We start from the raw sequence: 25196 nt of genomic DNA on the forward strand, positions 1-25196 counted from the left end.
TGCAATGGAAGGAGATTCAGGGCAACTTGTAAAGCCTTGGGATTAAGTAAATTCATTGAATATGATTGGGTATATGTAGGATACACAAAGGTAATCCATATGTGATACATTTCATGCATGGACTTCACATAATACCTGCCTCTAAAATATCAACCTTTTTATTTATTTCTATATTGCCAAGGATACTGTGTTTTGTGAAGAGTTTTTATTAGAACAGAGAGAGGATCAATATATTTTATCACTTGGATTAAGCTAACATGTTTCAATATTCTTTTTTTATCTAGGAATAAATATCATTTTCAATATGTCTATATGAAAATCACAACCACACATTTCCTATGCATAGAATGTCACCGAATACCCAAGAACAATATCCATCTGTTAAGATGGATTTTTGCCTGCTTCAGGATTAGCAAGCGCTTGCTCAGGTTATACATGGGAGGCATAATGGTTTGCCATAAATGTTCCAGCTTTCAAACAGTAGAAACACCATCCCATTTACTAAGCCAAAACACCATACCTGTGTATCACAACTTCACCGTAAACCACAACTTGACAGAATTCCAAATATCACTTACCATATATGAACAATTTTAACTGGTCTCCTAGTAGTTTATGTTTATGATCTATCTTTAGTTTGGTGCCATATGGTACCCTGAAGATCCTATGAAGCTATGTGGTAAGATATCTCTTTTAAAATAAATAAAGTTATTTTACCAATCTAAATGTATCCTACATCTGGCCTATTGCCAGTGCTCTGGTATTCCTTCCTTTTCTTTTACTGATTTTTGGGTACATATATCACTTCAATGTATCCCAAAATTCACTGATCACATTAAATAAATGTAAATACTAGCAGTGGAACAGGGATGAAAAGATCTGCATTCCAAGCAATTTAATACTGATATGGAGAGTAAGTTAAAATATAACTGCTGCTCCCAGCCCTGCTAAAATGATGTGAGAAATGGTATATAAGTGAGGTCTTCCATAGATTTAGGATGTATACACAATGCTTTATCACCCATCTGTCAGATTTTGATGTATGCAATGTCCTTCACTCCTCTCGTTGCTACCATTTTCTTTCAGGTTTGATTCATAACCAGTTCTTAGACCCCTCCTCAACATTATCTTTCTTGAGATATATTCATAAAAATATTATTTATCCACATTCTTGATTTTAAAATTATTTCCATATTTAATTGTTCCTTTTAATGTTTTGTTTTTCCTACAGGGTTTATCTGCCCTCTTATGGTTAAACCACAACAATCTTGTCTGTTTAAAAACAAAACTTGAATATTTATATCCCTAGTCAATCATGAAGTGAATCAAACTGCCTTGACAAGACACATAATATGTTAACCCATGATGTATCATTACAAAAATTACCTGCAGTGAGCCTTGAATTGGTGTACTCCCTGCTCCCCTGCCCCGGAATAATAGGAAGGAAGAGATCAAAAAGTCCCACTTCTATTTTAATTGTAGTAAAGCACATAAACTAGGGTTGAACTCAGCTAGAAGTTGATTATTCCAACAAATAATGTTTATAAATAATTTTTCTAGTTTCGGTTTTCACAATAAGGCTGTGTTTCTCAACTTGTGGGTCCCCAGGTGTTTTGGCCTACAACTCCCAGAAATCCCAGCCAGTTTACCAGCTGTTAGGAATGCTGAGAGTTGAAGGCCCAAACATCTGGGGACCCACAGGTTGAGAACCACTGCAATAAGGTAACAGTAATAAGGTAACAGTAATCTAAAATGGAAGGCTTTTGAATTCTCCCTGCAGATGCACTGCCTGCATGCAAGCCCAAGCCCATTGTAGCCCATTCTTGTAACAGAAGACAAAAATCAATCCAAATGGGACCCACTAAGTTTGGATCTAGCTTGTATCTTCTCTACTCAAAGAAGCTCCATAACACATTTATCTTAAAAAGTACCATATTAGGATTAATGGATATGTGTATTATGTGTGTCGGTACATTCCTTATGGTAGCTGCTCTTTTAAAAAAATTATTTGTCTCGATAATATTTACTTTGCATGTGGTTGGTATATCTAAAATGAGCCAGAAGGACAGGTAAGCTTTCTGGCTCAGGGACAGGAACACACTGACAAAGCATGTTGTGACTATCCAAAACCAAACATCCAAAAAAAACCTCTTTTAGGAAAGCAATGTCTATATTTAGCTCTAAACTCCAGTCATTCATGAGATTTTATTTTAAAGTTATCTATTAATAATTCATCAATTTTCAAAATCCATGACTTGGTGGAGAAAATGATATAAAGAACGACAAAAGCCAGAACAGTACAGTTTTTATTCATTACGTTCAGGGTCTTCTTTGGGCTCTTCCAATCCTTCTGTGCATTTCTGCTTCTTTTTCTTTTAATTTTTTATTCTTGTGCCATATACCTCGCCAATCTCTTCTTTCTTCTATAATTTACAGTCTCTTGTTACATACAAAAGCAAAATGTTCACATTGCTAAGGTATTAAGAAGCAATTAATACAATTAGAATTATCTACACCTCACTGATGGCAGCCAGTACTAAAAATTCAATTTCGGGTTAAAATATATCAAGCAGTCAGCAGTCAACTCCTCATCTTCCCCTAAACAAGCATAACAATAAGAATAGTGTGACACCATCTGACCCAGGCTGAATCCTCAGATATCATTATTTATTTATTTTATTTATTTGTATTCCACTTTTCTCCCATGGGTGAGACTCATAGATATGTCTTTCAATTAACCAGGAGTACCTCTGTCTTGTCTGCATTGAGCTTCAATTTGTTTGCCCTCATCAAGTACATGATAGCTGCCAGAGACTGGTTTAGCACTGGACCAGCTTACTTGGAATTGGGTGGAAAGGAGTAGTTGAGTTGGATGTCATCTGCACATAGATGTCACTGCACTCGAAAACTCCAGATGACCTCTCCCTGCAGTTTCATGTAGATGTTAAATAGCATTGGAGACAGAACTGAATCCTGAGGGGCCCCATAGACCAATGACCAAGGAGTCAAACAGGAATAACCACAGCACCACCTTCTGAGATTGTCCCTCCAAGAAAGAACGGAGTCACTGAAGAACAGTACTTTCAAGTACCATCCCAGAAAGGCGACTCAAAACATATCATGTTCGATAGCATCAAAAGCTGCTTAAAGGTCCAGGAGAATTAACAGGGACACATTCCCTCTGTCCAGTTCTTTGTGCAAGTCATCCACCAAGATGACCAAATTTATCTCTCTCTGTCCCATAGCCAGGCCTGAAAACAAACTGAAATGGCCCTAGCTAATCCACTTCATCCAAGAACCCTTGGAGTTGAGAAGCTACCACATGCTCCAGTACTTTATCCAGAATAGGAGATTAAACTGTAGTTGGCAAGTACAGTGGGGTCCAGGGTAGATTTCTTTAAAAGATGTCTCTTCACAGCCTCCTTGAGGCTGCAGGGACCCTGACCTGATGCAAGAAGGTATTAATCACTTCCGGAACCCACTCCACCAGTCTCCCTCTGGCCTGTTTAATGAGCCAGGAAGGGCAGAGGTCTAGAACAGATGTGGTGTGTAATGAGATACAGGGCCTTCTCAGTGGTGGCCCCAAGGCTGTGGAACTCCTTCCCTAGGGATAGAAGATTGGCCCCCTCCCTCCTTATCCTTGAACAAGCTTTCAGAAATGCAGTGCAATAGACAAATATGGAATTATGCAAGATTTAAACATGGAACAACTTAGACGACACTACTGGAAATGAGATTAACAGAAAGGAATTGGTTATTATATGCTTTTAATTGTTTTTGTATAGATTTTGTAATGTTATTTTAAATGTTTTAATTTTATATTGTGGGCTGTTGTGGCATCAAATTGCTGCCAATTTGTAAGACGCCTTGAATCGCCTTTGGGCTTGAGAAAGGCAGGATAGAAATACCACAAATAAATAAATAACCTCTCCAAGGATCTTGTTCACATCCTCAAGCTGCACAAATTAAAAAGTATCCACCAGCATTGAGCAAGCAGGAGCCAAGGTTACATCCACTGGAGCTGTATCAACTGTGGTGTCTAAGTCAGAGTGAATCCTCTGTCATTTTCCTTTAATCCTAGTGAATCCTTGTCAAGCAATGATGCTTTGTTTTGGGGTTTGTTTGTTTGTTTTTTCTCATGTCAGGAACAACTTGAGAAACTGCGACTTCAGTCCTGCCGACACAGGGGTTTAACCCACTGCGCCACCAGGGGCTCCGATGCTTTGTTAAAGAGGCAGAATTAGGCTAAGTGTTAGTTATAGATGGGATGTGTAATTTGCATGGAAAAGGAAAAGGGAGTTAAAGTACAAGCATGTAGCATGCACTGAGTGTCCTAACAATGAAGAAGAGATTGTGAATATTATTTCAGCTCATGGCCTATAGGTAGGGTTACCATATCAACCAGATAGTCAGGCTTTACCTGGATTTTAAGCATGCCATCTGGTGCTTTGTTTGAACCATTATTTGACCCAGATACTTAGTTTTCATTGTTAAAATGTAAGCTGCTAGCCATTTTAGAAGCCAAAACATGGCACTGCAAAATATGTAGGCATTCCTTTGTCAAATTGTTCTACAAGAAATAGGTCCTTTCAGGAATTTCGGGCATGAGATAAATGGGAGTAAGCAGTGAGAATGGTAGCATGCAGTAAATTAGAGGGGAAAGCATTGTGAGGCCTTGAAGTGAGACAGAAAGGAGAGGGGCAGGAGAACAAGCAATTGAGCAGTGCTGCGCAAGAAGCAAGAGTGGTGCACCACAAGGCTACAAGGGTTTTTTTTGGGGGGGGGTGTCGTATCAGGAGTGACTTGAGAAACTACAAGTCGCTTCTGGTGTGAAAGAATTGGCCGTCTGCAAAGATGTTGCCCAGGGGATGCCCGGATTATTTGATGTAATTATCATCCTTGTGGGAGGCTTCTCTCATGTCCCCGCATGGAGAGCTGGAGTTGATAGAGGGAGCTCATCCGCCTCTCCCCGGATTCAAACCTGCAACCTGTTGGTCTTCAGTCCTGCCGGCACAGGGGTTTAACCCACTGCGCCACCGGGGGCTCAAGGTTACAAGGTGAGGTGGGGAGAGTGGGACAGATGGAAAAGCCAGTGGTACGGGCAATAAGAAGAGGTGCAAGGCAAGGGAATAGGGTGAGTAAGGACAAGGAAAAGGAGAGATGTGATGTCAAGTGGTGCAAACAGCAGAGCACGGGAAGCAAAGGGAGGGGCACAATGTGAGGGAGTAAGGTGATGTGAAGGAGTAAATAGGATGTAATTCAAATGTTTCAGAAAAAATGTCTTTGTATAAGTAAAATGAACAAAATTAATTTTCCCCATTTTTTTCCAAAGCTTTTTCCTGTTCCAAAGAAAAAAATGCTTTCCAAAAATTTCCGGTCCCTCCACTTCCCCAAAAGTCTTCACATCTCTGTTCATACAACACATGGTGAAGCCTAGCTGAAGTATTCCTTCATGCAAAATAGAGTTTCTAGTTTGAATGCTAACACAATGATCAATTCCAAACCAGTGTCTTAATTCAGACCAGTGTAATGACGTCCTGTTTGGGGGTGTATGTTACATACAGGCTGTAGAATTCATTATATAAACATGTTTCAGACTTTGAAAAGTTGTAAATGCTGTCATTGCCAGAATCCCTTTCAGGATGGTGTTGGTTACTTTAGAAAGCATTCAAGAATTTTGTAAGCTCTATAAAATGAATTTTGTAAACTCTATAAAAGCATTCAAGAATGCTATAAGCTCTATAAAATGTAACTCTATTTAGTTACAGTTCGGTAACTAAATAATACTTACCTGAATCTACACTGGCTGTACAGTTGGCTGATCGATTATTTGGGGGTTCTACTTAATAAAACGGCTTCATGTGTATTGAGCTTCTAATCTAAGATAATCACTGCCTGTTTTTCAAGGTGAAAATCACAGTGGACACTGTATCTTCCCAAGTACCAAAATGGGACAAAACTGTGCTTATTTTGCTTACAACTGAATATCTGTGCATACTTGTGCCAAAATCTGGACTAGAAAGGTACTGATATTTCTCCTCATAACACATCTGCAGTCTTGGTAAATCTACAGTAGGAGAGGCAAACACTCAGAATTGCAGCCCTTAAACTCCATTGTCCTTTTCTATAACAATAAAAAGGCCAGCAAATTCTATTTCCAGTACATAATTAAGGAAAAATAGGAGCAGTGAATAATCTTGTGGTATCACCCTTTAACAGTGCATTTAGCTGCTAGACATAGTCTTCGGTCTCTCATAATAATGAATATAACTAAAGAGCCCTTGGAACCAATCAGTATTTGACCTGTCAGCTGAAAATAGAGCAAAGGACAATGAGCAGGAAATTTTTATAAAGCAATTCAATTTAGTAGGTGCTAGTAAGAAGGCATGATTTGCTTGCACTTTTGGAATAGTTTGAAGTGGGGATAATCAGAGTTAAAAGGGGGTCAAAATTAAATGTAAATAGCCAATCAAGGTTTCATTGACTAGAAATTCTAACATCATTATTTTAAAGATAAGATATTAATGTGGGTTATATATAAACTAGATATACCTAATCAGGCAATTTATGAAACCTACAGATCCCCATTAGAACCTAGAGAGTGTCAACTATGAAATTCCAGTACAATCCAATAGATTCCCATTGAGCTTATTAGACCTCTTAAATCTATGATACTAACTGAAATTTCCTTTTTTGACATAAATTTTAAAATGTAGATGCCCTATCAAGAGAGAAAGAGAAACTTCAGACCCAAGAGAGACTGCCTTCAAGGTGTAGTTTAACACTCACACACCAGCAATATGGCCAAATTGCTCCAGAGGATGGAGGTATTTAAGTAAATAAAGGCTCTTCATAACTTATGCAGATCCTCAGGGCCTCCAAAGCACCATAACCAGTATGTCCTAATCTTAAATTACCTTATGTAAGTGCCCCAGGTAGCAAAAATGTTATGCAAATGTTCATATTACACAAATCTGTACAATAATTGCTCCATTATTTCTCTACCACAATTTTTATCCTTTTATCAGCCTTGACATCATTTATGCAGTAGATCTGAGAAAGCTGGTAAATATAATAGGCTTTGTTGTTGTGTGTTATCAAGTTACTTCTGTCTTGTGATGATCCTAATTTAAACCTATCCTTGGGTTTGCATGGCAAGATTTATTCGAAAGTGGTTTGCCTTTACTTTCCTCTAAGGTTGAGAGTGAGACTTACTCAATGTCACCCAATTAATCTTCATTGCTGAGCAGGGATTCAAACCATGGTATCTAACCATAGTGTCTATCATGCAGATTCCTAATGTTATAGGATACTAGACTTCAAACAAGGAAACCAAGGCTTACCCCTCCTTAGTTGCAGCGTGTACAGCCATGTTCGCCAACTGCCCAAGGTCTGGGGGATACACCCACTCTTACTAGATGACAGAGGGTTGCATCTGTCCCACAGCCTCCAAATATATTTATAAATACTTTTTAAAAAATTGAAAATACTTCTTGTACCCTCTAACTGTGTGAGAAACAATTTTGCATGGTTTTCTCTCTCTCTCTCCCTCTCTCTTTCTCTCTCACACACACAGAAACCTTTTTTATGGCTAGGAGGGGCGTCCTTCAAAAAGCTTGGCTTTGACAAAAAAGAATCAAAGCCAAGTCAAAATAATTCAATGTTCCCATATGTGGCGTTTCCAAAAAATGTACCAAATCCAAAAAACAATGCATATCATCAGCACGTTTTTTTTCCAGTTCCTGAAAAATTTGTTCTGATGGATTTGGTACCTTTTGGAAAGAACCCAACATATACCGGTTCCCCAAATCCAAAAGCAACATGTGCATCCTATGGACATTTGTATAATATAATTGGGTTTTTTTGTTATGCGTAACAGTGGCCTCTGAAGGAGGTGAATGGCCTGGCCCCTGGAGCACCAATGAGAACCCCTCCCTCCACATTCCAATTTACATGATAGTGCCCTTTGATTGCAACAGGGAGTAGTCAGAAATGCCATCATCCTATTTTCTTGTGTGGTGTCTTATCTAGATTACAAGCCTAGGGGAAGAGAACTAGCTAACTGTATGCTGTTCTGAGAACCTTTTGTTCTTGAAGGGTGAAGTATAAATATTCTAAATGCTCTTACTGCCAACTTCTCCATTTCTCCAGCTATTCACTCACCTATGCACCTTAACATGCAGAGAAGAGGAGGACTGACTACATCTCCATATAAACCCGTGCCAAAGTGTTGAACACCTACCTTCGTCTATTAGCTTATACCATCTTAGCTTTAATAATCATCTCTAGTGGTACTCTTTAAAGAGCTTTTAAGAACTTACCACATTGTAAAGTGTGGATTGTATTGTGCTATGTTTGTTTATGCTGTAATTAATTTTATTGAATTTATTTTTGATTTGTTATATGTTGTTTTTGGTTTTTAGCATTGAATGTTTGCCATTGTGTTTTTTACTGTAAGCAGCCCTAAAAATAGGATCATGATGATGATGATGTTCTGAAAACCTTAGGGCTGTACTTCTGCAAGGCATTGCGCATTGGGCTAGCTCTGTACCAAGTTCAGAAACTTCACTTTGTTCAAAAAAGTTAGCCAGATTGGTTACTGAAACATCTAGGAGTGATCACGTTAGACCAATATTAAAATCAGGCCACTGACTGCCAATTAGTTTCTGGCAAAGTATGAAGTATTTGGATGTAAGTTGCCTATAGAATCACCTTCTCCTATACAATTTACCCTGTACGCTCAGGTCATCTGGAGAACATCAACTTCAGTCAGATAAAACCAGATTGACAACTGTTACCCAGAGGACATTTACTTCAGTCACCCCAGATTGTAGAATGACCTGCCAGAGGAGATTTGTCAGCTGAATATGCTGCAGGCATTTTAAACAGCATTTAATACCTGAGCTTGTCTCAAAAAGCTCTATGAAACCCTATGGGGCCATTATAAGTCAACAGGCGACTTGGATGCATGCACACTCACGCAAACATGTGATGGAATAGAATACTAATAAATGTAAATGTGTAAATTTCATTTGCATTGCTCCTTTACCCATGAGTACACCCCATTTAACTTGATAAGAAATATGGCAAAGGGGGCTATACTTACAGATAAGACAAGTACATATGAATTATTCTTTCTGAAAAAAACTTATTTTTATTTGAAACTATTTACCAGAAATCTAAGATCCACAGCAAATAGCTATCTTCTACAAAAATCTTCTATCTGTCCTCCCAATTCCACCTTCTTCTCTGGTTGACAACTGGTTTGGTTCTATACATTTCTTGATGATAGCACAAACCTAGAGAGAAACGAGGCTTTTCCCCAAATTGCAACATTTCCCTGGGGACTGGAAGAGCATAACTTTAAATCTCAATGAGATTGTGAATGTTCAGTCAGCACTGAAAGGAAGTAGCTAGCACTTTTCTTGCAAAACAATAGGGCTGCAGTTGTTCTCTTGCAGAGGGACTGGAAACATACTTTAAAATATGCTTGGAACCCAGTTTAGTTTATGGCCCAAACAATGAACTCTTCTCCATTTCTAGAATCAGGGCAAATTATCGCTGATCAGGGAGTAACCCTACCCCAATCACTTTTGAGCAGCCCGTGCTAAAAGAAATACATACTTACAAAAGAAGGCAAAGAACAATCACAAAAGCCTAGAGGTAGATTTGCCATTTAAATGCTATTTAAAGCAACCCAACCACTCCTGGCCTGTTTCAAACGCTGAAATAGCTCCCCTCCCCCCCCCCTTCGAAACTGACTGATCCTTACTTTATCCTTCCAAAGCAAACTTTTTAAGATCGGAAACTGTGATGACCTGAAATAAAATGCAAATGGCAAATCATATCCCACCAAAGGTGCTACTTATCAAAATTAGAGCTAATAGGTAAGTTAGGGGGCTAGAGGAGTGTCCAGCCCACTGAGGTCCCGGGGATGAGCAAAATGGTCCCAAAACAGTCTGAATTGTGTTGAGAATAAACACCAATACATAAAAAATTCAGAAAACATTCAGAAATGTGCTACCAATAATTATAAAATAGGCGGATGTGAATGTGTTTTAACATTTAAATTCACATATAGTATTTTCTATGATTTTTTTATAGAAAAATGAAAGAGATTTTTTTCCCCAAAGAGCTAGAATAACACAAATGTAGCATTAGTAATTAACACTTACAGTTTATGAAAAAAAATTACATTGTTTTCAAATAAATTGTGCATGTTAGTGATTTCCTCTGACCTCTTACATGGAGAAAGCTCAGATATATGTATGTAAGTGCATATGTATGTAAACAGAGAGATACATATCTGAGATTTCCAAAGGAAATGCCAGCTATTATTATTTTGTTTCCATGTATACTAGTAACCGTAATCTTATGTATGCTGTAGAGACAGTACAAAACATTTGAGTCCTATTCATTCTACAGGCATGTGGAGTAGATTGAGTATTTGATTCACAGTCAAACCCTTTCTTTCATAGCACTATCTGATATAAATTGTAAATAAATGAAATAACAGTCTGTACATTTTGGAAAATTATTAAACTCATTTTTTATTGGTTAAAATAAATTACTAAAAATTTAAAAGGTAATGTGACTTAAAAAATGGATGACATCTCTCTCTGAAATAATAAAACGAACCAGCTTCTTACCTATCTGCTGTGTCACCTGCCACCTTTCCTCCCGATCCGTTTATGGACTCTTGCCTTGTGAGCCCTTGAGATCTACCTCGTTCCAATGCTGATATGGATTGCTCTTGCAGCTTGGCTTTTTTCTCCTGAGGTGCTTCTTCGTTCCGCAGTCCTCTAAAAACGTCTTGATCAGACTTCTGCGGTGTGTTCGTTCCACTATTATAAAACCAGGCTCCGGATTTTGTGAGGATTTCTTGTTGTTTTCGGCACGAGTTACATACCCACATTACCTACGTGTAACATGTAGAGGAAATGCAAATTACTTTCTTCAACAAAAGCAAGAACAGAAAAAAGTGTTTACACCAAATATGTACCAAATATAGAGCCCTTTTCTAGAAACAGGTATGTGACTATCACCTTCTCAAAAACCAGTCATTCCAGAAGTCTCATAATGTGGGGAAAATCAGATACAAGAACAAGATCAAAGTCTAGTATAAAATAAAACAAGTGTGTTTTAAATAGTTGAATCTTATGCAGGCTTACGCAAAAGGACTGAGTAATACCTTCAATGGAGTCTATTTCCCAGAAAAGGTGTTTTACATTGTGGCATACCTGTTCCAAGAATAATTTTCTCCATCTATGATTTTTGACATGACAGTGCCACAAACACAATGGACTGAAATATTTTTGTTACACATCAGAATGTAAAACAACAAGAGCCCTGCTGACTAAAACCAAAAGGTCTGTCTGGTCAAGCATCCTGCATCCCACAATGGGCAAGCAGATGCCTTCAGGAAGTCCATAAGGATGGTTTGAAGGCAACTGCCTTCCCCTGCTGTTGCTCCCCAGCGACTGGCACTCAGAGACATATTGTCTCTAAACCTGGAGGTGAGATCACTGATCCCATGTGCATCTTTACACATATAAATAGAAAGTGTGTCTTTCATCATTCTCTGTTGGAGTGACAGAAAAGATCATGTGCAAAGGACCTGTTGCCAAAATAAAATTGTGAACTTTAGATCACATAAGCAGTTAGGCCGTGGGGCAATTCTAAAAGAGTGGTTTAGAAGTAAACCAGTATGAGTTATTGTGGAAGTGTTCCTAGAAACATATCTAACATGATGGCACCATTTACAAATAGAAACAAAACAAAACTGCAGTTCCGCAACTTTGTTGCAAAATGATAAACTGAGCTTTTCTTCATGTTTATATAAAGACTATTATACATAAAGCAGCTCTGTAGCTGGGCATATCTCAAATAATTAAAATGCAGCTTTGCAACACTTCTGACTTTTTAAACTTTGAGTACAATAATCCTACCAATTGTCATAACTTAGCCAATGTCTGATCATTATTTCCATATGGGTTCATTAGATTTCCCATTGCATTTCAAAATATATGCCGAAAAGGGTAAGTTGAACACGAGAGCACACGTTTGAAAACAAATACATTTGTCAAAGCACAGGGATTGGTTTCTTGGTGTACGAACAACTGTGTAGGTACCAAAAGGTACAGAAACATGATTTCACATACAGCAAGTCAGAATTTGTTTGCCTACTAATTCATTTATTATCTTGCAGAGCCCCCAGTGTCGCAATGGGTTAGACCCTTGTGCTGCGGGACTGCTGACCAACAGGACAGCAGTTCAAATCCGGGGAGAGTGGAGTGAGCTCCCTGTGTCAGCTATAGCTCCCCATGAGGGAACATGAGAGAAGTCTCCCACAAGGATGGTAAAACATCAAACATCCGGGCATCCCCTGGGAAACGTCCTTGCAGACAGCCAATTCTCTCACACCAGAAGCAACTTGCAGTTTCTCAAGTTGCTTCTGACACAAAAAAAATCTTAAATCTCGATCCCATTTTAATATCAAAGAATTATAGCTAAATCCTTGTATAGTTATTTTCATGACAGGAACACAGAGCAGTTGTTGAGAGCAGGAAAAAACAACTAAGAATCTAATACTACTTAAAGGACTAACATTAAAAACAAAATCACAACGTGATTGTGATCCATTTGGCTCCAAAGGGAATGGACCTTTAGAACAGCAGTTTTCAAAAAAATTGAGTCATGGAACCCTTCAAAAGATATTTATTTTCCTCAGAACCCAAACTTTATCCCTGATTTGTTTAATAAAAAATATTCTGGATCATTTTATGCAAATTTAAATACATTTCCCAATTGCCTATATAACAACCATGAATCACTCTTGATATAAAATGTTGACAAATGTAACCAGTAAATTACATACTTCATAGCAATAGTTGCAGCACAAAATAGCTATCACAGAGATTGTAAATAAAATAGATGGCATTACATGGTTTTATTCTTAAATCCATTTTAAATTTGATTTTTAAGATATTTTGTGGAAACTCACCAAAAAAATGAATTTGAGGAACTCTAGGGATCAGCGGAACATAGTAGGGGAACCACTGCTCTAGAGCAAAGATAAGTCCTGTATTATATTGAACAAAATTGCTCAGAGGCCAATCATAGCCGACTTCTACATCTCATACACATCAGCCTGAAAGTCTCCCAGATACAGGTTCACAATTCCCAGGACCAAAAAGATTACACCGACTATCCTCTCGGTTTGAAATCCTTCTATCACAAACAGAAAGGAAAAGTGCATCTGCATAATAGAATTAATGCCATTTGGCACTACTTTAACTGCCATGGTTCAATTCTGTGGAATTATGGGGCATGTAGTTTGGTGAGGAACCAGCACTCTGTGGCAGAGAAAGCTAAAGACCTTGTAAAACTACATGATTCCATAGCACTGAGTCATGGCAGTGGAAGTGGTGTCAAACTGCAATAGTTCTACAGAGCAGATGTAGCCTTGAAAAGCATGGTCAGTCTTTTGCTTGATCAGCAGCTCGCTTGCTCTTCATTCCCAGCTCAATGATGCAACTGGTAGTCCCTATCCAGCAACCCCATGTCATTCTTGCAATACAATGAGAAAATTCCCCAGAGGCTGTGATCGTGCAAGGGGTTCTGGATTTTTTTTTTCTAGTGCTATTCAAAATGGCTATGGGAAACGAGGAACATTGAGCTTTGTAGAATTAAGTTATGTTTTATTTGGAGGAGTAATATGACTGTGTGGCTACTTTTTGAACATTATGAGGGAGAGAGGAATAAATATAACTGGAGAGGTTGGCTTCATCTTTTGTGTCTTGACTGGAAACAGCTTGGGGGCAGCAAGAACCCTCTCACATGCACCCCGCCATCTCTTCCTCCTCCCGCCTCCCCTCCTGCCCAGGAACACTGCTTTGGCTCCCCTCTACCCCTAGATCCCTCCTCCTGCCCCTCACAACAATCCTGTTTCTATTGCTCTATTTTCCAGGTTACCAGGCTGTGTTATTTTAATATTGCACAGTTCAGAACTAGATTAAAAATGAATTCACATGCTCCCCTCTAGTTTTCCACTACAAAAATCCACTAGGCTTTGCTAATTTTGATAATTATAATCCAGTCTATAGTTTTCTATTTGCCAAGATGTTGAAGAGTGATGGCAACAGAACCCTAGGTGCTTTTGAAGACAGATTTTTTTTTTGGAACAAGGAAACTCTTGATAGCTTTCAGTACAACCACAATGAGATCCTTTTGTGCTATCTATCTGAATTGAAAGTACTACTTTGTGGTCATTGTATTTTGCAGTAGTTCCACTTTATATTTTTATCCATTTCAATCTACCTACATGTTACTGCTGGATTAGTCAACAGTAATCAGTATGCACAAATCAACGCATTTCGATTGTGGCAACTGCTCCCCAGAATTCAGGACCAATTGGATAAAACCCAGCCCAAGCAATATAGTATTGGTTCGGTAAGAGATCTAGGGAGCCAGCTATCTAAAAAATGTTCGTCGATTAAAGAATCACAATTTCTCTCAAGAGGCAGAATAATAGCTGCAGGTCACTCTTGGATCTAGTATTGCTTCTGAATTCTTAGATGGCACCTAGAATTATAAGGTGTCCTTTCCCAACTTTGGCCAGTTTGGCACAACTAGGAGAAAACAGTTGATCTAGCTGCTCGGGTGACTCCCAGATGACATCTTTGAGTTAACCTTGTCCAGGTTTTTAAGTTAGACCAAAATGTATTACAATGGTAACAGCTATCCATGACATTTACAAAAATGTATTAGAGAAACAATTGAAAAAAATACTGCCCATAAATCCCAATTTTTATTTTGTGTTATTACACTTTTCCTACGTATTAATTTAAGTTACAGAACTTTGAATTAAAATTAGACAGTGAGTGAACTGTGATGCATTTTCATGTTTAAATGATTGGAAAACAGTCTATTTTGAAAGGCCGGCACCTCATCTCTACAGCCATTTTTTCTCCAAAAAATATCATTCGGAGAGATGACTATTCATAGAAAAGGCTGAAACACCACCTTGTGCTAAACGCTGGCATTGCTCTGCTCTCCAATAGGGTCAAGATGATAAAGCACATTTAATATTTTAATACATGCTTAGCTCAGCCCTTTCCCAAATCAAAATGAGAGTGAAACCTTTTCTTTCCCAGAGGGTATAAATCTGGAATTTAAGTCCTGACATCTGATTCACAAACTCCATCACCACTTTCACATTTTCTTGAAGAAATACAAATTCATGAGAGATACCGACAAACACAATAAAGGTGCACCAGCACAAAATTTAAATCAAGAAGCTAGTAACTTTTAATTTAGCCACATGTATTGTATTTTAGCATTATACTATTGGATTTTAGATATAAATGAAGTCTAAAATGACAATCCAAGAAAGAAAACCTAATCAGTAGAAAGCTCCATGCAAACATCAGTTCCCTTTGCTATAACTTCTTAGCACCAATGTGCTTCAAAAATTAAAAAGCAAATTAAGTGTTAACAATTACTAGAAAGAACAACATCATAGTAAGTTTCATAATTATTTAGTGCTTAGTGCTTTATTTTAGTCTGGTTTCCAGTTTAGTTTTGGCACTGAAAGAGCTATAATCACACACTGTGATTTTCCTAAATAAAAGGATTCTGCTCCCTCTAGTGGACATCTCAATAGCTTTTGATTCTATAATGATTATGTGGAAGTTCTCATTGGTAAGGCATCAAGACTCTTAGGCAGAAGAAGCTGAAAACCTTGTGAAACTACAACTCTTATGATTCCATAGCATCTAGACTTAAGAGGTAAAATAGTGTCAAACTGCATTAATTTGCAGTGTAGATGCACCTTCATTCTGCATGGAAGGAGGTTGCACTCAGTGGGTCTTGGAGTCCTTTTCAATTCTATAATTCTAGGAACTGATGTTGTCCACAAGTCATTAGGCAAACAAGGGGGAAATTGCTGGTCCCTCATATCAGATAACATGGAAATGTTAAGAAACACTGCTTTATAACATCAACACCAAACAGTTGTCTGGGTGGCCTCAAGTGCATCATCATCCATATTGTAATGAATCCCATATGATTTGTCCTTTTACTCAAACTCAGATGAAGATGCAGATGCTAAACTAGTGTCTTATATTAGTAATGGATGAGAACCAAAAAGACCAATCTCAGTCCTGATAAGAAAAAAAAGATGGTGTTACTGAACAACAAGTGCCCAATGTACTGTTGCATGCCAACACAGTTGGACTCTGAAAGGAGAAAGTATATATTTTGGCCTGCTAAGCGGTCTAGTTCTATCTCTGAACATTTATATGACCCTAGTGAGGTCCATTCCATCAGCTGAGACCTGCTATTTCTTCTTTTTGACATTGATACCTCGTGGTCTAATAATGTTATATTTGGGTTATAGCTGTGTGTTGAATGAAAGGCTGCCATAAAAACAGTTTGGAAACTTCAGTTGACCTATAATAGCACAACAAGATTTCTGACTGGAAGCAGGCATGTGAGACATATCTCAACTGTACTCATTCCATTTCCAAGACTAATTTTAAGCATTAGTTAATCTTGACAACATTAAAATGTATGGAACCTAAAAGTTGAACACATGCTCTGATATGAGCCAACCAAATTACAAAGATCTTCCTTGGAGGCCCTATTAGAAACTTCACCACTTTCAGATGTCAGGTTGGCTTACAATAGGATCTTTCCAGACATATTTTAACTGGCTTATTCTATCACATATAAGTACAATGAAGGTTCTGATACGAATTTATTTTGTGGGTACATTTAAATTTTTTAATACTGTGATTTTGACACATAAAAGGGAAACTGAAATTACAAGAGAACTAATACAGCAGTATATTAAAGAAAAGTTAAAGATTATGGAGCATTTTATCAGCTAAGGAATTATATGGAACAATTTTACAAAAATGATTGTGTGGAGAGAATGAATAGCTAATGAAGACAAATAAATAATCATCACTTTTTAGAATGCATTACCTAAAGGTATAAATAAGCAGGGAGTCATCATGTTTGTAGTGATTTCAGCATGGGACTTTGACTCTGGAGACCAGGGTTCAAATCCTCACATTGCTATGAAAATCTACTAGGTGACCCTGGGGAAGTTACACTCTCTCAGCTACAGTGAAAATCCTCTCTGAACAAATTTTGTCAATATAGGGTCACCATTTCATAAATGACGTAAAGGTATACAGCACTACTTTACATACTGTGGTGAAGTGTGAGTTTTAATCTACAGTTATGTATAATAATAGATAGGTGTTTAAAAAGGGTAACTATATAGAATAGCATAACTGGGGGATGGTAGCCATCTTAGCTCACTCTGAGCTGAGTTGCCATGGAAAAAGGGGCAGAGCCAACTGCCACTTGGCAGCGTGGCCATTTTAAAACAGTTAGTCTGTAGTCAGTGAACTACAGGGAAGGTTTGTTCTGTTGTGTGTTGAGAACCAGTAAGGTAGTCTGTAGTCTAAGAACTACAGGGAAAGGCTGATTCTTCTGAGAATCAGGAAGGTTTTGGCTTTTAGCCTGTGTAGTTTAGATAGGTTGAGTTGACTTATTTAAATTATTAGTCAGTATATGAGTAAAAGGGGGAGCGAACCCTAATAAGAATCTTTACTGCAACAGAAATAACATAAGGAAAAGATAACCTGTTCAGTGGAAGGAATAGTCCTCTCAAGAGTTGTTTTCTGAAATGTATTAAATGTAACCTCTGAAGATATGTGCCTCTAAGAGTTAAGATACATTGAAACCATTAAGCTTCTTCTATACTTCAATAAACTTGTTACAGTTTCTTCCAAAGCCAAGTCTCTGTTACAAATACTTTCAAGTTAAGCCATGCTACACATTGAAGAAAACACAAATCAATATCACAAGCTATTAGTTGTGTTATCAATTTAATAAGTCCTTACAAAGTGGTGGCATCGTTACAAACTGGGTGCCATCTTTACAAACTGGTGGCCTCTTTATACATAACTTTTAAAATATTAAACAAAATTGCTTTGTACAGATACACATGTAATATCTAAAGCTATGTTCCATTTGGATGCAGCATGCCTCCAATTATTAGTTAAGGTAATTAAGGTAAATCACATGTCCTGCTTGCTAGCTTCTTCTAGGTAGTGCTTCTGACTCCTAAAGACTGTTGCACTGAACAGCATTTTAATCTAATTTCACAAGGCAATTTTTGGCTACTCTGAGTCCTATTTAATATTGACATTTTCATATTCTGAAGGAACTGAAAGATGCATTTTGGTTATAGCTGCATTATGTGCTAGGCAGTTCCTAACTGCCATAATGACTTTTGCAAATGGTATCCAATATAACTTTTAACATTTCTTTGTTCACGTTTCTATACCAAAATAATTACCTGAAGTAAAAGTTGTGCAGATGAAAATTAAAGCTGAAAGAGTTTACTTAATCAGCTAAATCTTCTGTCTATGATTTAGTTGTGAGACCTATTGATAAGAATGAATTAAGAAAAGACTATATATTTAATTATTTTTTGCATATCTACATCTTTATTTCATGGAACTGAAAAAATGAATAGATTCCAATAAAGTTTTCCATATAGGAAGTGAGCAGAACCAAAGCCCAGACTTCCTAATTTTATCAGGGCTGTTATATCATGTTATCATTGTAAAAATGCCAGACTAAAGAGAGAAGTTTCAACTCCGTTTTTCATTTCACCAGGTCCAACTAGAATAGTAAAGAAGCCTAAAGAACTATATAGGATTCTAACAAACTCAGTCTTAACCCAAACAAACATAGGTGCTCTTGGACCAGAATCAAATACTGTACAGTCAGTCCTCAAGTTACGAACCTGTACATTTGTTTTTAAGTTGAATTTGTATGCAAGTCCAAACAGGTACATTTCTTAAGTGTAACACCAGCGCTCTCTCTTTCTCTCTCTCTCTCTCTCTCTCTCTCTATATATATATATATATATGTGTGTGTGTGTGTGTGTGTGCATGCTTTGGATAGCATAAAGAAGGGTAAACACTTCTGTGGTGTTTGCTTTGCTGTCTGTAACCCTGTCCAGAAGATGTCACCTTACTTTTTTTCCCTGTGATAATTGGATTTTGAAAAATCTGGCTTGTGGAAACAAGGATTGGTGATATAGGGCACTTCTACACATGGCTAAAACATGTACTGAAATTAATAAAGAAGCCCATCCCCCCCAACTCAGCCCTGGGCTTTCCTGGGGGGGGGGAGGTGGGGTGGTTACATGCCATCCTGAATCAAATGCCCCCCCCCCCCCAATTTAGGCCTACCAGCAGCACCAGTCCTCCTGGTGCAAGATAATGACGTCTCAGGAGGAGTGAGGGGAAAGGAGGGAAATCCCCCTCCCCCCACCTCCTGGCACAGCATTTTCTCATGCCAGCAAGACTGTAGGGAGAGGCTGCTGGCCTCCTCTCCGGTAACTTTGGGGGCCTAAATGAGAGACTGGATGGGAGGAGGTAGGCGCCATCCCGCACCTTTGGGCTCTAAGAGCCCAAAGATGCAAGATGGCCATATGTACCATAGTGAAATGTGAGCTTGGAAGTCAGTCCCCACAGGCCAAATAACTCATTAGACCTGGACCTTTCAGTAAGGCCCTAATCTAATGAGGTGTTTAATTAATACAGAATAAACGGGATCTTGGTTCATTCCGAATTTATTCGCTTTGACCAAAGGCATCGCTTGTATGCCTCTGGTAAAAACCGAGAGAGGTCCCGAGGTAAAAACTGAGACAAATTTCTGTTTACAAGTCCCACTTCAGAAAAAGGACGGAACATAAACAAAAGGAATATATAACTAACTAGCCATCCACTACCACATGTTGCTGTGGCCCAGTATGTATATATGTGTGTGTATATATTTGTGTACATGTGTATGTGTGTGTATATATATATAAATGTGTGTGTATACATAGAATCATAGAATCATAGAATCAAAGAGTTGAAAGAGACCTCATGGGCCATCCAGTCCAACCCCCTGCCAAGAAGCAGGAACATTGCATTCAAATCACCCCTGAGAAATGGCCATCCAGCCTCTGCTTAAAAGCTTCCAAAGAAGGAGCCTCCACCACACTCCGGGGCAGAGAGTTCCACTGCTGAATGGCTCTCACAGTCAGAAAGTTCTTCCTAATGTTCAGATGGAATCTCCTCTCTTGTAGTTTGAAGCCATTGTTCCGCGTCCTAGTCTCCAAGGAAGCTGAAAACAAGCTTGCTCCCTCCTCCCTGTGGCTTCCTCTCACATATTTATACATGGCTATCATATCTCCTCTCAGCCTTCTCCTCTTCAGGCTAAACATGCCCAGTTCCCTAAGCCGCTCCTCATAGGGCTTGTTCTCCAGACCCTTGATCATTTTAGTCGCCCTCCTCTGGACACATGTGTATTTATTTCTGTGTTTATATGTGTATATGTATATTGTGTATATGTATGTGTGCACATGTGTTTATGTCTATGTGTGTGCATGTTTATTTGTGTGTGCATGTGTATATGTATATATGAGTATATGTGTGTGTATATATATATATGTGTGTGTGTGAAGGGAGTCACTGAATACATGGTCAGGAGTCCCCTTTCTCCTTCCCAAGGCTGGCATGCAAAGCTGCTGCTGAGCGTGGGAATGGATCCTTGGGCTTAGGCAACCTGGAGGGGAAACAGAGGAAAGGGGCCCAGCTTAAAAGGGGAAGACACTGGTCTGTCTCCCATGTGAACGGTGCTCACCAGTTCTGTGTACTGCCAGAGGAACTCCAAAGTGCCGTCCTGAGTGTCCTCTGCCTGCAGCCAGGATAGGCTGAGCTTGGCCAAGGCAGGGCTTGGATTGGAATCCGGGGCTGAGCCCTCCTGGGATTGGAAGCCAAGGCCTGGGCGTATCCAAACAGAAATTGGGGTACCAGAAAGCAGGCATGGTCTTTAAGTGCCAGCCTCCAGTGGTCTGCTGGGAATTGTAGTTTGGAGCTTTCCTCTGGCAGAGAAAGATGTCCAAGGTGAGGCTGTCCCCAGCATGGGCACCGGAGGACTTCCTGCTGGGATTCTGGGAACTGAAGTGCCTTGCGCACTGGGCTGCTGCTCACTGTGGAAGGTGTGTATGTGGTCTTGTGCGGGTTTCTTCCAAGGATCCTGTGGTGAGGGAGGTTGCCCACCGGTGTCTTGCGTGGTCATTGGATCAGTTATGTGTGTGGCTACACACTTTTCCTTTGCGCTGGAAGGGGGTGTGGCTAGGGCACACTTTTTTTGCATGTGTGGTAATTTTTTTATTATTTGGGTTTTGCAGTCCGTTTTGCTCAGTTTTTGTGTGTGTGTTTTTAGGCGTGATGGAAACTCATTGGACTGTTAGGTGTATTGTGTCAAAATTCTGTTTCATTTCGTCCTGTGGTTTCTGAGTTATGCTTCTCCAACAAATGAGCATTACATTTATATATATAGACAAAAATTATTTGAATTTCCTAAGAGTATGGGTACTGGGGAAGGAAGTTTTCATTATTTTCCCTCTTGCTTTCATTTTTGCTTTCCTGTGGAAAAAGATGCAGATATATAGGCATCTTTTCCTTTCATGGTAGTGGTAAATCAGGCATGTGTAAGTCAGGCTTGATTGGAATTCAGAATTCCAGAAAGTGTATGACATTTTAAAAACCATAATGGCAAGCGAAATCAAATCCAATGTAGGTAAATAGTTGGGTTAAGATGTTCTTCACAAAGTCATGTTAGCTTCCTTTTGGTAACAAAAATTATTACTGCACTTCAACAATAACATTACAACATCCTTCTCTTTGCAGAAAAAAATCATCTTTCCAAGAACCAGGTGTTCATATATTTTTGACAGTCAATAGATGGAAATCTGTATTTGATGTAAGTCTATTATACAAAAATGCAAAGAAAAATATTCTTTTGCTAAACCACTAGTCTGTGCTGCAGGACTTTCTTTCAGGCGGTGAAGATAATATCATGCTGTGAAATGCCACTGCCTCTAAACTGCTTATTTTGTACATCCCTAACAATGCATCCAGCTATTCTCACATGGCCACAAACAAGTTTGTTTTTTTAAAGTTGAATAGAAAACAAAAATTGAGCAGGAGGTAGTGGAGAATTTTTTAACTCAAGCAGCTGGGATGCACGTTCTGCTTTTAGGGATAGCAAGTAGGAATGGACTGCAGATTTGGGCAGCATGGAAATGGATCAGCCCAACATCAGCATTGCTGCATTTTATTTAATAGAGGTTTTTATGTTGTTTATTATTATTATTATTATTATTATTATTATTATTATTACAATACAGTGGCAGGAGTTTCAGTTTCAGTTCAACTGACATGTTTTATTATCTTCAGTCCCAGCATGCCCAACCACTTACTGACAGAGACTGACCAAAGGAAAGGTTAGTGTTTGGAGGCATTTCAACAGGGACCTCACTAGTCCAGATGAAAAATTCTGATCATTTCACTATATCACTTCTTGCAGATAGATGCTTACTATCTAGACCAGGGGTCCTCAAACTAAGGCCCGGGGGCCAGATACGGCCCTCCAAGTTCATTTAATCCTAAACCTAAATCTGAAATGACTTGAAAGCACACAACAACATCAATCCTATCTCATCAGCCAAAAGCAGGCCCACACTTCCCATCGAAATACTAATACGTTTATATTTGTTAAAAGTGGGTTTTGCACTACAAATAAGATATGTGCAGTGTGCACAGAAATTCATTCACGTTTTTTTTTTTCAAATTATAATCCAGCCCTCCAACAGTTTGAGGGACTGTGACCTGGCCCTCTGTTTAAAAAGTTTGAGGACCCCTGATCTAGACAGTTCCAGAACTGAAACAAAGTAGTACAGACTTCCAAGCAAACAGGCAAGGTATAGAGTCTGCATGTTAATTTGAATATTATGTAAAATAGACTATCTGGCTTTGGGGTACTAAAATATTGCAGCACTTTAAAATTCCATAATAGGCTATCAATTATTATTAGTAATACTGTATATACTCAAGTATAAGCTGGGTTTTTCAGCCCTTTTTTAGGCAGAAAAAGCCCCCTTTGGCTTATACTCAAGTCAAAGTTATTTATCATTTTACTTTGTTATCATCATCATCATCACATTTATTATTTTACACTATTATTATTACTATATTTACATTATTTTACTCTATTGTAATTATTTTATTACTTTTATAATTTTACTCTATTTATAATATTATTACATTTATTATTTTACTCAATTATTACTGTTACTATTACACTTCCATTTTTATTCAAATAACAGTAATCCTTTACAGCTATCCAAAACCTGGACTAAATTCACACACACAAACAACACGACAGGCACCTCTCCTCCCAATATAATACACAACATGCATAGTAAGAGCACTTGCATGGAAAGTGCAGTTGGTGGGACCTACATCCAGATCAAGGCGGGTAAGAATTAACGTAATATCCATGTTAATGAAACAAACAGCAGCCAAATACAAGCTTTATTCAGACCAACCAAATAAATATTATTACCCAAGTATATCAAGGATATCAATTCCCTGTCTTACCCTGGCTGCAGAAAATGAACAGCACAGGGAATAGGTGAGAGCCACACAGATAAGAAGAATGCAGGATATTATCTTGAAGTTATTGTCTTACTGATGAAGAGGAGCTTGGAACAGCAGGAATGAGAATTATCTGGGCACAATCTGCAGGACTACATAAATAAATTGTTCAGACTCTGACAGTGGCTCCAGAAATAAACTAGGCTTTTGTAGAGCTCTTACAGCTGTTGGGAACTGGCTCATTAAAGGGTCTTATTTTGAGTGGTATCCTCAGCAGTATTTGCAATTCATGCTGTTGCTTACAGGATCACTAACATCTCAGGCAAATAGAATGTGTGAAGACGTGATCCCAAGCTGTTGCTGAGGTAGTTCCTCAGGGAGTCCATTAATAACAATGGTGGAGCTAGTGCCTAAGAATTTGCAGATGAATACGCAAAGAAGCTGGGAATGTACACAACCCATGGCTTTTAACAGAGCACAAAATGTGTGTATAGATAGAATGTGAAAAGGCAGTACAGAAGGGTATGAGCACGTGTGCCTCTGAGACTTCACAGGATAAGATTCATGATTGCTGCCAGAGAACATGGATGGTGCTTTTTGTGAAATCAATTACAATACTTTCATGCAAGCAAGCATAGTTATGAGTTTTAAATTATCCTATTAAATACTGGAAATCCAATTCTACATTCTATGGAAGAGCCAGTATTTTTCTTGCCTTAAGTTGGTCAGGATTGCTATCCTGATCAACAGGGAAAACTGGTGGGAAAAGTCAATGTGGACAGAACTTTGGTGAAAAGTGTCTATATGGAATTTGCAATGAAAAGAGGAAAATGAAGAAAACCATATTCTAGGTCACTTGTATCTGCCTGCTCCTATAAAAACTTCTGTTTTGTAGTTGGGTTCATGGTCTACACCTGGGACTAATTAGAATAGGTCATCTTTGCAGGAAAAAGGTGGGAACGTCAAATGGAGGATATAAAGTAGGGGTTCTACCTGGATATTTATTGGGAGAGATTCTTTAGTTTAGGCATTAAGACTTACACGAGTCCATGGAAATGGCAGAGTGTCATGTTGCTAGGGCTCTACCTTGTTTAGGTAGAGATGAATCAAAACTCCCAGTTTTAACAGACAGTTTAATTAAAACAGCATTTACTTGCTGGCTGTTTTTATAGTCCAAAATATAAAACACAAAGATAGCACACAGCTACAGAATAAACAAAAACTGATAGCAAAAACAATTCCATAGTCAAAAGGGGCCAGTCCAGTGGTCAAATGCCAAAAGTTCAATAAACAAAGTCCAGGGGTCAAGAGTCTATACTGTAGTCAAAAGCCAGTCCAAAGATCCCAAGATTACAGGAAACAGATCAGGATACCAAAAAATCCAACAGACCTGGGGGAAAACCAACAGCATCCACCACCAAAATACAACAAATACTTTTCTCCCAAAGATCAGTGCCAAAGCTAGCTCCTTATATCCAGAAACACCCAGCTGCAACCCATCTCTTGCATACCTCCACCCTTAATTGCTTTCACCCATGAACTTTTACTTACAGATTACTAAACCCTTTACATTAACCCTTCCATCACCAAGCACCATCAACTGCAGAACATATGACACAGAGACATCTAGAGTGCCTAGCTTTATGGACACTAAAAGTTGTTGAAGTGACCTGC

The 25196-nt window shown here is 38.5% G+C and overlaps 1 protein-coding gene across 41 annotated transcripts in view; it reads right to left on the bottom strand.

Annotated features, from left to right (window-relative positions):
- RIMS2 (regulating synaptic membrane exocytosis 2) overlaps positions 1-25196 on the bottom strand; it is a 401331-nt gene that overhangs the window by 282970 nt on the left and 93165 nt on the right. For all 41 annotated transcript variants that reach the window (XM_060775747.2, XM_060775725.2, XM_060775741.2 and 38 more), the window contains one exon: positions 10650-10918. In XM_060775747.2, the coding sequence (XP_060631730.2) occupies positions 10650-10918 (269 nt within the window). The remainder of the gene's footprint in view (positions 1-10649; positions 10919-25196) is intronic.

This window comes from Anolis sagrei, chromosome 4 (assembly GCF_037176765.1).
Source record: "Anolis sagrei isolate rAnoSag1 chromosome 4, rAnoSag1.mat, whole genome shotgun sequence".
NCBI classification, from domain to species: domain Eukaryota; kingdom Metazoa; phylum Chordata; class Lepidosauria; order Squamata; family Dactyloidae; genus Anolis; species Anolis sagrei.